This window comes from Petaurus breviceps, unplaced genomic scaffold (assembly GCF_028583685.1).
Source record: "Petaurus breviceps papuanus isolate PSGF00001 unplaced genomic scaffold, PetGlider_PUasm1.0 229, whole genome shotgun sequence".
Taxonomy (NCBI): domain Eukaryota; kingdom Metazoa; phylum Chordata; class Mammalia; order Diprotodontia; family Petauridae; genus Petaurus; species Petaurus breviceps.
The window spans coordinates 29,181,644-29,195,480 of NW_027185903.1; the positions used below are offsets into that span (position 1 = coordinate 29,181,644).

General features: G+C 39.9%; 1 protein-coding gene across 2 annotated transcripts in view; it reads left to right on the top strand.

Moving 5' to 3' along the window:
• NLN (neurolysin) overlaps window positions 1-13,837 on the top strand; it is a 147,364-nt gene that overhangs the window by 57,342 nt on the left and 76,185 nt on the right. For both annotated transcript variants that reach the window (XM_069096413.1, XM_069096414.1), the window contains exon 4: window positions 11,670-11,777. In XM_069096413.1, coding sequence (XP_068952514.1) covers window positions 11,670-11,777 — 108 coding nt within the window. The remainder of the gene's footprint in view (window positions 1-11,669; window positions 11,778-13,837) is intronic.

The following is a 13,837-nucleotide window of genomic DNA, read 5'->3' on the forward strand; positions in this document are numbered from 1 at the left end:
TGATTGATCTTTTGTCTAATGGGAAATAGCTTTTGTTCTTTTATATTTGTATCAATATCCTCTATATTTTATCTATCAAATCTATATAAAAGAAATCTGCTGCAAAGATTTTTTTCACTCAGCTGTTTCCCTTCTGATTCTAACTGAATTGCTTTTTTATCTGCAAAATCTTTTCAATTTAATGTAATGGAAATTGTCCATTTTATCTTTTGTAATCATCTCTGTACTTTTTGGGGGGTCAAGAGCTCTACCCCTATTCATACTTGTGAAAGGTATCTCCTTTATTTCTCCTTGAATTTGTTTATGAAGCCATTGTAGTCATTGCTGACAAGTCTGCTGCACATGATCTTTGGTATGGTTTCTTGGTTCCTGAATTTTTACCTTCTGGACGCTTGCAGTATTTTTCTCTGACTTAGAAGCTCTGGATTTTCACTATGACACTCCCTGGTGTATAAATTTGTGATCTCGGGTTGGCTAGGTGGCACAGTGAATAGAGAATCGACCCTGGAGTCAGGAGGACCTGAGTTCAAATCCAGCCTCAGACACTTAACACTTACTAGCCATGTGACCTTGCGCAAGTCACTTAACCCCAGTTGCCCCCCAAAAAGCAAATAAATAAATAAATTTGTGATCTCTTTCAGAAGGTAATCATTGGATTCTTTCTACTTTCACTTTGTCCTCTGGGTCTAATAGATCTGGAATATTTTCTTTTATGATTTTTTTTTTTAACATAATGTTTAGGGTATTTGTTTGATCATGGTCTTTTAGGTGTCCAATGATTCTTATTTCCCCTTATCCAGTTTTCCAGGTCAATTGTTTTTGATAGTAGATACTTTACATTCTGTTTAATTTTTTACATCTTTTGACTTTATTCTAATATATGTTTGTTTTTGCATGGAGTCATTGAATTCCTTTTGATTGATTTTTTTTTAAGTAATCCACTAATTGGGTAAGGTTTTCTACCTTGTATTCTAAGGTTTATTCTCCTTATTCTCCTATCAATCTTTTTCCTCCTAAACTTTCATGTCCTTTCTAATTTTATTTTTTATCCTTTACTTCTTTAGTTCCAGCTTAGCGTTCTTGTGGTGAAACTATTTTTTTTATCTAAGGTTGCATTCATAATTGTTAGGGGACTGTTTTCTTCTCCCAGATTTATGTTGTATAAAATAGAAAGGCTTCTCCTAACTCATAATGTTTCTTTATTGTGTTTTGTATCTTCTGCTTAACTCATATTTTTAGCCTTTAGCCTTTGGTATTTAATTAGAATTGTGTTTGTTCTAGTCCTTACTGACTGAATTCTATCATCATTGCTGCTACCACTGGTCTGGATGGAATGGTGTTAGCCCTTGTCCTCTGACTTATTTTCTGGCTTCTGCCTCATTCTCTTGGTGGTCCATTGCAGGTTCAAGATTCAACAGGTCTTTCTTCTTCTCTTGGCACAATTCACAGTTGGGACCCCAGTGGAATATTTGAAATTCTTCCAATATCAAACCTCCTGCACCCCTCCTCTTCTTAACATTGGTTTCCAGGCACAAAGTTGTCGATCCCATGTTGTGATTCATAGTTCTCAGAAAAGTGTCGGGCCAGGCCTGATCTTCCTGCGCAGTGACCTGTGGGAGAGGATTCCCTCCCTGCTTCTGTTCAGGCTTCAGATACCTAATTAGTGCCGCTGTCTTCAAGTCCATTAGCATTAGCATTTGCTTTGACTCTCCTTGGCTCACCTCTGCTGCTTTCTGCCTGGATAATTACAGATCAAGCTGGTTTTTTCTGGCTCAAGTCTTCTCCTGGCCTCCAAACCCTTTTGGCCATACTTTTTTGAAGAAATCTTAGATTGTATAAAAGAGCTTACTTTGAGTATTTTTAGATTTCTCTTCTAATGATCTTTCTGGGACTGTTTCTACATATTTACTGTGATTTCTTTGAGAGGGCCAGCCTTCTCCGTGACTTTTTACGTCACCATCTTAAGCAGACGTGACCTGAAAAAAAAAGAAAGAAACCCTTGGTTGATAGGTAACTTTTGAAATAAGGCATATACTTCTTGTTTTATTTTAATATTAATCTTCCCTCAAGTTTTTAGAACTATGCTGTTAGGGATTTAAAAGCTATACAAAAGAAAAGAACAAAATGTAACCAAAATATTGATTTGGTGTTCATATAATTATCAATGTTCAAAGAAGAATAGGAGTTTGGGATGGGTTAGGGAATATATCACAAAATGGTTCTATCATTAAAACAAAAGGCATCAGTAAACTTTATTATTATATAGAGGAAAAGAACATGTGGAGAAAGAAAGACTTTTCAAAACAAGATGTTTGATTCTTTCTTTCTTTTTAGTTTACAACATTCAGTTCCCCAAGATTTTGAGCGTTAAATTTTCTCCTCTCCACAAGATGTTTGATTCTTAATTCATCTATTCTGTTAATTCAGAATTGGAGTCAATTTAGAAATAACTAAATGTATTATTTTTGTCTGAAATTAATAAAAAATCAGTGATGTGAGCAACACTGTTGCAGTACTGAGGCTGGAAAATGTTGGGACCAGATGGTTTCCATGAGGGTTGCGGGGGAGAAAGTGAAAGTGACAAGCCTAGGGGGTAGTGCTCAGTGGCACATTCTAGTCCTCCAGAAACAGGCACTGGAAATCTAGGGGAGCTGGAAGGGTGGGATACATGCTGTGCAGACATACTCACCTCAGGCACATGTTTGCTAGGTATTAAACTGTCCCCAAGGAAGGTCGTGAAGTAAATAACCTCTTTCTCTTCTCTTGTGTTTCCTTCCCAAGCACCTTGTGTCACCTAGTCCCCTTGCCTCCCTTCTTGGTTCTATTGCGCCCCCTGAAGAGGTCTCCCATGCCTTCACTCCATCTTACTTTGTTTCCCATTGCAGGCAAATTTTCTCCCCTAATACATTGTTTTGTTTTTGTTTTTTGAGGGAAATTAGAGGAAATGAAAGATTTTTAGATTGTGATGTTTTAAAATGATGAACAAAATATTTAAGAAAAGCTTGGCAGAATGGTAAAGTGACAAGAGTACTGGAATGAAGACCAGCTTGGCCATTTAACTAGAACTGTTACATTAAAACTAATTTCATTTCTATGGGCTCTAGTGGTAATTTAATGTTCCAGAGTGAGGAGGCCCAAGGCACTGAGGGAAATTCTAGGATGAGACAGAAGTAGAGGCGTGGTTTCCGAGTCTACAAGCCAGAACAAGCCCTGGAGGGGAAATGGTCCAAGTAGTTTATATATTTCAATTTTCCCCAAAAATCTGATTTTAGGCATAGTGGAGATGGTAGAGAAGGAAAAAACAACTTCTTCCTACTTCTAAAATTCTCTTCTAGGGAACAATATTTACATTTATGTGGCATTTAATTTGCATTCTTAGAGCTAATCATCCATATCTCCATAGGCTAGTAATTACTTTGAGTTCTTTCTTTAAATAATTAGACACTAAGGCTAGATTGGTCTTTTGTATACTGAGAAGATCTAATAGCAGCAATCATATCCATTTTAAGATTGAGAATATTGCTAATTAGCTTCCATTCTTGTCTTGGGGTATATACAGCAATAAGTAATAATAATAAAAAATGTGTTATTAGAATACTGCAGACATACTTTGGAAGGAGTAGAAGAATGTGGGTTAATCACCACAGATGTCACTCAGACAGCAGCCCTTGTTGAAGTATATTGTGTCATATAGTTATTTTAGAAGTTGAAAAGACCCAGACAAAAAAAGAAAGGAGTGATCTTATTCTAGGAGGTGTAAATATGGATTCAGAAAATCCACAAGAATGAGAAACATTTTTAGGTTCCAGTAATTCAATGGTTTGTCCAGGAGTAAAATAGGGTTCCAGAATCATAACTATACTACAAAGGAAAAGGGATTTTCTAGGTAAGTAATAAAATATATCATTGATGTGGCATTGAATTTGTATTCTTAGGTTTAATCATTTCACCCCCCAAAACTAGTGATAACTACAGATCCTTTCTTTACATTATAAGATACCAAAACTCCCAGCAACCGTAGCACTCTTGTCATTCATTTGTTTCAGTTATATCCGACTCTTCATGATGCCATTTGAGGTTTTCTTGGCAAAGATGCTGGAGTAGTTTTCCATTTCCTTCTCCAGCTCATTTTACAGATGAGGAAACTGAGGCAAATGGGTTAAGTGACTTACCCAGATCACACAGTATGTTTTTGAGACCAGATTTGAACTCAGGTCTTCTAGACTCCAGGCCCAGCACTCTATCCATTGTGCCACCTAGCTGCCTGTACCCATAGTACTACTGCTCACCATAGAGTTCAACTCAAGTGGTGTTCAGTGAAGTTTGGATTCAGTCGAAGGGCCACACTTGAGGACCTAGAGTCTTAGAGGGCCCTAGAGGGTCACATGTGGTGTGGAAACAAGAGATGAAATGTCTTGTTTGTGGACCAGCCAGGAGGTTAGTGTCACTGGATCAAAGCATATAGGGGGTGATGTGGTGATGGGGGGAATGGAGGAAGGTAATGTATAAGAAGACTGGAAAGATAGGAGGGGAATAGATTATAAAGGGTTTTGAATGGCAAGCAGAGCATTTTGTGTTTAATCCTGGGGGCAATAGGAAGCCACTGTAGTTTATTGAATGTGGGGAGGGGAGTGTGTGTGGGCTGTGTGTGACATAGTCAGACCTGCACTTTGGGAAAAGTCACTTTATTGGCTAAATGGAGGATGGATTGGAACAGGGAAAAACTTGAAGTAGGCAGATCGACCAGCAGGTTATTGCCACAGTCCAGGCATGAGGCGATGAGGTCCTGCACCAGAGTGGTGGTAGCGTCAGAGGAGAGTTGTTATAGAGGTGACAACAGGACTTGGCAACTGATTGGATGTGGAGAGTGAGAGAGAGTGAGGAGCTAGCTACATTGTGAGCCTGAGGAATGGGAAGGATGGTGTTATCTTCGACAGTAATAAGGAAGATAGGAGGGGAGGGAGGTTTAAAGGGAAAGATAATAATATGTTTTGGATTTTGACATGTCTGAAAGGCAGGTGGATATTCGAGATTGAAGGTCAACAGAAAGTTTTGGGCAGGATAGTAGATTTGAGAATCATCAACATTAAAGATGGTAATTAAATCCATGGGAGCTGATGAGTTCACCGGGTGAAGTAGTATAGAGGGAGAAGAATGCCCAGGATAGAATGATGAGGGGCACCTATGGTTATGAAGATCCAATAAAGCAGACAAAGAAAGAGCAGTTTGGTAGTTAAAAGAGAACCAGCAGAGAGAGGTGTCCTGAAAACCTAGAGAGAAGAGAGTACCGGGGAGAGTGACCAACAGTATCAAAGGCTACAGAGAGGTCAAGGATAATGAGGATAAAGAAAAGGCCATTGGATTGGGCAACTGAGAGATCATTGGTAACTTTGGAGGGAGTAGTTTTGCTGGAATGATAAGGTCATAAACTGGATTATAAGGGTTTAAGTAAAAAAATGAGAGGCCTTTTCAAAGTGCTTAGCCACAAAGGTCAGAAGAGATATAGGATAGCAGGGACAGGAGGATCAAGTGAGGATTTTTCAGGATGGAAAAGACACAGACATGTTTGGTTTAAAGTGAGCCAGCAGACAGGGAGAGATTGAAAATAGATGATAGAGTAGGGACAACAAAGGGGTCAGTGTGTTAGAGGTGACAGGAGGGGATGGTAGAAGGTCTAGCCTTGGTAAGAAGTAAGGTCACTTCATCATGTGAAACAGGGGTAAAGAAAAAAGTGGCAAAAGACAGCTGACTGATGAGAAGACAAGGAAGAGGGTGAATGGTGAATGGCCTCAATTGTTATGTCAAATATGAGGCAAAGGGGGCGGCTAGGTGGCGCAGTGAATAGAGCACTGGCCCTGGAATCAGGAGGACCTGAGTTCAAATCCGGCCTCAGGTACCTAACACACACACACACACACACACACACACACACACACACACAAAACTATCTGTGTGACCTTGGGCAAGTCACTTAACCCCAACTGCCTTCTAAAAAAAAGGAAAAAAGAAAAAAATATGAAGCAAAGGTCTTAACTGCAAGGGTGAAGAAAGGGTGAACCATGAAAAGTTTGAGGAGGGATGAAAAGGTTTAGAAAAGCCACTGTAGAGAGCAAGATAGTGAGCCGATAAGGGAGTCATAGTAGAATTGTCTAGGATCAGTGAGGGCCCACTTGAGGTTATATACCTCAATTTGTAGTGGACCCCATCAGGACGATTGCATGATTATCTCCATCTTCATTTAGCAGCACATGTGTAGGAGTGAAGACAGAAAATGGCGGGAGTAATCCAAAGAGGAGACTTGGCAGGGTGTAATTAGTGACATGATAAGGGGACTAGGAATTCAAGAGAGGAGGGCAGTATAGAATTGAATTGGTTTACCGAGGGGTCAGTATGGGGAAAAGAGGACAGAGTGACTAGTGCAGAAGATTTAGGAGAGAATTGAGGAATCAAGGGGTTGGAGGTCAGAGAGTGGATGAAGAGTAGAGTTTAGTAAGGGAAAACAGAAGGAGAAATGAAAAGCCCAGAGGTTATGGTTGAATAAGGATATGTCAGAATTCTTAAATAGGGAAGCTGCACATTTGTGAGTGATGGCAAGATCAAGAATATAACCATCTTTGTGTGTGACTGAAATGGAGTAGAATAGTTCATGGGAAGTGAGCAGATTGAGGAACTGAGTGATGGAGCTTGAGTGAGAGCCAATATGTTGAGGCCTCCTAGTATGAGAGCAGGAGTTAAGGAGGAGGGAAAAATTGTGAGCCATGTACCAACCTTGTTGAGGAAGGAAAAAGAGTGACATGAGAACCTATAGACGACAGTTACCAGAATTTTAATTGGGTGGTAGATATGAATAGCATGAACCTTAAAGAAAGAAAATTTACTACAGAGTGATTGGAGATAGGGGAAGAACCTGAAAGTAGCTATGGGAAACAAGGAGTATTTCAACTCCCTTGCCTCCACCAGTGAGCCTAGGAGAATGAGTGAAGGTACAGCCAATACCAGAATAGAAAGAAGGCTGTGTCATTGGGGAAGGGGGCAGGGTGGGGAGTGAGGGGGTAGGGAAGAGTTTCAGTAATAACTAGTAGATGGAAGGAGTGGGAGAGGAAAAGATTAAGGATGAAGAAAAGTTTGTTTTGTATGGAACAGACATTCCAGAGGACACAGTGGAAGGGTTGGGTGATGTTTGGTTGAAATTTTGAGGTAAGAGGGTTAAGGGGTATGGGAAGGAGGAAGATAAGATAGCATATGTATATTTATGTACAGATACTATCAAGCTAAAAGACTTCCATTATAGGCCCAGTAATAGACTGGGCCTTTGTCATTTTTTGTCATTTGATGACCAACCTGATAAAGTTCAAATAACCTCATGACTAGGTTGCCTACAGGATAATGAAGAATTTTTTCTCAGTCACACCAACTCTTACAGGCCATCTAAAAAGTTATAGGGAGGAGAATGCATTTTGCTTCAGGTTGGGGAGTAAGTCCCCACACCCTTGAAGTCAGGACACTTGGGTCAGTCAGTCACTCAACTAGCTTCCATTAGAGTCTTAATATGTGCCAGACACCGTACTAGACCCTTAAGTAATGAAGTATAAACACAAATACATACATGCAAATGTGTGTGTGTATAAAAACCCCTGACAGTAGGAAGAAATTACAAGAAAAATGAATATTATCCCTCCAGGGGATTACATGAGATTCTCCATTGAGAAAATAGATAATAATGTATGCCACTACAAACTTCCTGTCAAAGAAAAGGTTCTTAACCCGAAAGGCCAGAAGGTGAGAGGAGCAGAGTCTGTTGTTCACCTCCTAGAAGAGCAACATGAGAAGATGTAACGATCCCTTTCTTTTCCTTCGAAGCAGGAAAGAATCCTTCAGATGCTTCCATTGTTGTTGTTCAGTCATTTCAGTCATGTCTGATTCTCCATGACCCCATCTGGGGTTTTCTTGGAAAAGATACTGCGGTGGTTTGCCATTTCCTTCTCCAGCTCATTTTATAGGTGAGGAACTGAGGCAAACAGGACAACAACAATGAATGTAATTAATTGAGCTAAGTTTTTTTTTAAGTGTGGCTTTGTCATAAAACAATACTTTTTTTTTTTAATTGGCTTAAATTAATTCATCTAGTTTTTTTACACACACTCATATGTATTTATATGCACATATACCCTTTTATATAAACATGTATGTATGTATACATATATATATTCCCATTAACTTATCCTCATACTGAGAAAAGTCTCGTGAGTTTCAATTATCATTTTACCATGGAGGAATGTAAATAATTCAATTTTAATAAGTTCCTTATGATTTCTTTTCCCTGTTTACCTTCTCATGCTTGCTTCTCTTGCTTCTTGTATTTGAAAGTCAACTTTTCTATTCAACTCTAGTTTTTTCATCAAGAATGCTTAAAATTCCTCTATTTCATTGAATGACCATATTTTCCCCTGAAACATTATACTCAGTTTTGCTGGGTAGGTGATTCTTGGTTTTAATCCTAGCTCCTTTGACCCCCAGAATATCATATTCCAAGCCCTTCGATCCCTTAATGTAAAAGCTGCTAGATCTTGTGTTATCCTGATTGTGTTTCCACAATACTCAAATTGTTTCTTCCTGGCTGCTTGTAATATTTTCTCCTTGATCTGGGAACTCTGGAACCTGGCTATAATATTCCTAGGAGTTTTCTTTTGGGGATCTTTTTCAAGAGGTAATTGGTGAATTCTTTCAATTTCTATTGTGTTCTCTGGTTCTAAAATATCAGGGCAGTTTTCCTTGAGAATTTCTTGAAGGATGATTTCTAGGTTCTTTTTTTGATCATGGCTTTCAGGTAGTTCAATAATTTTTAAATGATCTCTCCTGGATCTATTTTCCAGGTCAGTGATTTTTCCAATGAGCTATTTCACATTGCCTTTTATTCTTTCATTTGTTTGCATCTATTTAATAGTATCTTGATTTCTCATAAAGTCATTAGCTTCCATTTGCTCCAGTCTAATTTTGAAGGAATTATTCTCTTCAGTGAGTTTTTTAAATTCCTTTTCCATCTGGCAAATTCATCTTTTTAAGGCATTCTTCTCCTCATTGGCTTTTTATGCCTCTTTGCCATTTGAGTTAGTCTATATTTTCAGGTATTATTTTCTTCAGTCAGGTTGTTGACTCTCTTTTCATGATTTTCTTGCATCATTTTCATTTCTCTTCCCAGTTTTTCCTCCAATCTCTTATTTGATTTTCAAAATCCTTCTTGAGCTCCTCTATGGCCTGTAACCAATTCATATTTTTCTTGGAAGCTTTTGATGCAGGAGTTCTGACTTCATTGCCCTCCTCCTGTTCCATGCTTTGATCCTTTTTTGTCCCCAAAAAAGAATTCTATGGCCTGTTTGTGCCTCCTCTGCTTGGTCATATTGCCAGTCAATTTACTTGATTTTTTAGGTCTTTGTCACAGTAGAACTCTGCTTCCAAAGAGGAGAGCTTTGTCCCAAATTTCTGGGGTTTTCGCAGATGTTGTCAGAGGTCTGAGAAGGGTGTCCTCTCTACAGACACCACACTAGCAATCTGGCATCTCTCACCCCAGGACCACTGCCCAAGAAAGTGATCCAGATCCAAGCAGGTCAAAGCAAGAGTGATTACCCTCTGAATGGTTGCTTGGTCCCCCTATAGGCCAGGAGTTCCTGAGGCAGCCATGTGGCAGATGCTGCAGCCACTGTGCCTCTGCCAGCTCTTGCACTGGGGCAGGGGCCAGACCACGCCCTTCCTTTCCAACAGAGTTCCCACTGACCTTTTACTTTCTTTTTGGCATTTTTGGGTTGAAAAGTCTGGAAACCTCCACAGCTGCTGGTGATTCGCTCTCCTGAAGTCTGCTCTGGCTGCCACTGCCTCCCTGGGGCCAAAACCTCAAGGCTCACTCAGGACTGCACTTGGCTCACAGTGGGCTGGGATGAACCCTTCCTGTCAGCCTGCCAGACTGCTTTCAGAAGATTTGTTTCTCTCTATCACTTTGTGGGTTATGTAGCTCTAAAATTTGTTTAGAGTCATATTTTATAGGTATTTGAGGTGGTTGTGGGGGGAGGTAATGGAATTTCCTGCTTCTACTCTGCCATCTTGGCTCCACCCCCTCTCATCTAGTTTTACTTAGGGCTTAATTCAAGTCTAATTTTCTCAAGGTATGTATCCTTGCTGTCTGGATCTATGTAATGGTTTGGATTAGGTCATGATGTAGTTGAGTGTTAAAAGTATTATTAGAAAACTGAGCTCCCAGTCAGTTAATTGTCCTGTGCTTGGTCCCCAAAGCCACATCCTCCATACAACAACTTACTTAGTCTCCAAGCACATGCAGCCTCATCATTATGGCAAAGGGAAACAACTCTTCACTATCCCTAGTGAGGCTAGTACCAGAGAAAACTGTGAGCAAAGCACTGTCGCAAGGGGTTCTAGGGTCCGACATAAATTAACTTTCAAGCAAATGTTGGGGAACAAAGTAAAATTTGCTTTTGGGGTGGTGGGGATAAATAGTACACGGTCAACCCACTACATGTTCACTACTATGGCAAAATTTAGGGAATCCCAATATTATCTCTAACCTGTATCAAAGGCCAACAAGGACAAGAGAAAACAATCTACTGGTGATCAGAATCCAAAGTTGTTAAATATGATCCCTGGCCTTTTAGAAATCAAATTGATTGACAAGGTATAGAACCCAAGGGAAGGAAAATAATTTCAAACTTTTCTTTGAGCCCAAGATATCTAAAGGTTGGGAGGTCACTAAGCACCAGCTAACAAGTTTCATCTATTAGCTTTAAAGACTATAGAGGACTTAGAACTTCTGGCTCCATCTGAATTTTGCCCTCCCCTTCCTCTCAGTGACCATACATTTGACATCTTATCCCAGAAGGGCACAGTGACCTTCTCCTTGGCTACCTGGTTTTCTCTCATGCCCCCATGTTGCCATGAAACTATTGAAGACATTTTCCATTCTTCTCATGGGCATATCATTCTTTTAAGTGAACATTGCTTGTGTTGCTGCATGTAGGCCTGTGTTAACTGCCCAGTTTTATACCTATTTATGTGGTGCTGACTCATTTTCCCCAGATATTTCTGTATCTACTGTTTGCTGTGTCCCCTTGCTCCCAATTGTGATGTGACAAGTAGGGCATTTATTAAAGTTTTGCAAGACTTTTTCTAGCATTTTGGTGCAGATGTCCTTGGATAGTATGTTGGCAGCATCTGACTACCATCCATTTGTGCATTATATTCCCACACTTTCTATTCCTGCCTCCTAAGCAAAGCAGCATGACTGACATGAAATGACTGAAAATGAAATCCAGATGATTTGTGAGGAGGAATGTAGCCCATGAAAAAGAATATTCCACAACAACAAGGGAGTGCTCTCAGACAGTACAAGAATATAGAGCATGCTTCTGCTATCCCACTTCCATGTGTAGCAGGCATTTGAATGAAAGACAAGGAAACTCTAGGTGACTTCATCTGTCCTAGGAAAACATTCTGGTGTGGTGAACTTTCAAATTAGGTTTTCAGATGTGACCCCCTCCTACTCACTTACACGTTGCATAGCCCAAGAGAGCTCATGAACAGATTTGTCCAGACTTCACAAACAAATTATATTGTACCACTGTAACCTTGTGTAAGAAATGGTTTATCCCATGCTTTAATTTCAGGAAACCTGTGATCTTGAAACAATAAAGCCTGAGGCCAAGCGGTACTTAGAAAAGTCCATTAAAATGGGAAAGAGGAATGGGCTTCATCTTCCAGAAGAAGTACAAAATGTGAGTTTGGTTTTCTCTTCGCTCTGCCACATTTGGGAAGCAAGGGCATGTTCCGATTGTTTGGGCATTCTAGATACTGGGACATATGTTCTGTAAGGTCCTTATTGAAACGGTGTGACTCTAAGCTCACTTTCTTATTTTCTCCTTGGGGAATTCTTATTGAAGTTAAGGTCATTAATGTAAACTTATGCCTCAATTTGTCTGTATTAGGTAATTGTCCTCTATTTTCCACCTCCTCAGCAAGATTCTAAACCCAAAGGCAGGAATCATAACTTATTCTTGTATCTTTTTTCACCTCTAACCCTCTCCTCCTGTTCCACTCAGTATTGGGTATAAATGCTCAATGATTATTTACTGAGTTGTTAAATGAGGCTACTTTGTAAAGGAACACCATAAATACCCATTTATCTATCTTTCTGTCTACATACATGTGTGTGTTGAGAGAGAGAGAGTGAGCACGTCCTAGAGAGGAGATTAACTTTTGAGCATTTTGAGCTTTTTCATTGTATTGTCCCTATATTTTAACTCTTATATTCCTTCATTCATCAAAAAATTTATTAGCCACCTCCTCTTGGCAAAACAGTGTGAAAGATTCATACAGAATTAAGATCTGGCCTCTGGCCTCATGAAGCTTACAGTCTAGAAGGGAGATTGAGAAGATAAAACTTTAAGGGCAGAAAACATGCAAGTCTGCAGAGGAATATTGATGCTAGTTTAGACTTTCTATGGTAAGAAAAAGGGAGCTGTCAAAGTGTTTTGAGCAAAGGAATTACCTCATCAGTTTTGTCTATGAGATAGATTAATCTGGCAGCAATTTTCAGGATGAATTGGAGAAGGGAGTGGGGGAAGGGAACAAGCAACACTTACTAAGTTCCTCCCATGTGCCTGACACTTTACCAAGTATTTTATAAATATTATCTCATTTGATCCCTGAAATAACCCTGTAAGACAGATGCTATTATTATCTCTGTTTTACAGATGAGGAAACTAAGGTAGACAGATGTTAAGTGACATGCCCAGGGTCACACTACAGGTCAGATTTGAACTTAGGTTTTCCTGACTCTAGGCCTTGTGCTCTGTCTACTGAAGAAATTGGTGGTGAGCTGACTATTTAGGAGGATTTCAATAAAAAACAGGTACTACTAAAGCCTGGTGGCCTTCCACTAGTGGCAGTAGAAATGAAGAGAAGGAAACATAAGGAAGAGAGAATGTGGAGAATGAATCAATATAACTTGCTTGGTAACCATTTGGGTGGAGGGAGACCAGGGAGAAGAACCCCTTTAAAATGATAACCAAGACTTCAGTCGTGTGTGATTGGATGCCATTGACCTCAATGGGGGAGTTGAAGAAAGAGTCTATTTTGGGAGGGAAACTTAAATTTTAGATTCTAGATCCCTTCTATGTAGAAAAGAAATAACTGTAACAACACTAGAAAGCTCCCTGTGCTTCTCCTGGTTCAGAAAGGAGCAGGTTTTCATCATCCATATAATAGAAGCAAGGTAGAGAAGTAAGAGCTTAGAGAATGAGGTACTAGTAGAAAAACACTAGGGAGCATAGGGTTCTGACTATAAGGAAAAAGAATACAATGCCAATAGAATTGGCTTGGCGTCTTAATGCTATTTGAGTGAGGTTCAGAATTCCAAAATGCAGTACAACGAAGCCTGGAACATCACAAGACAGAACACTGGACGAGAGCAGAGTGAGTGGAAGGGGAAAGTAGCCAGCTAGCTTCATGGAAAGGAAATACTGGTATTAAGAAGGGGCTGTCAGGGTGGTGCTTACAGGGTCATCCTCCTCTGTAATCTCCAGTGCAAGAAGCAGGGCAGTGAGGTTGTGGCACAGAAATAAGTAAAGTCTAGTGGGTTTTTAAAGGGTTCTTACTGCAGTCAAGCAGACTAGGCATTGGAGGGGTGGAGGGGCGGGAGAGTAAGCAAGAGTCCTGGATGTGGTAGGCTGGTCAAAGTTCAAGATACGGGATTGGTGCTGTGATTCGTGTTAAGGTGGGGAGCAGGGACAAAGACACCCCGGACTGTGCAGGTATTTGAATTTCAAACTCCCCA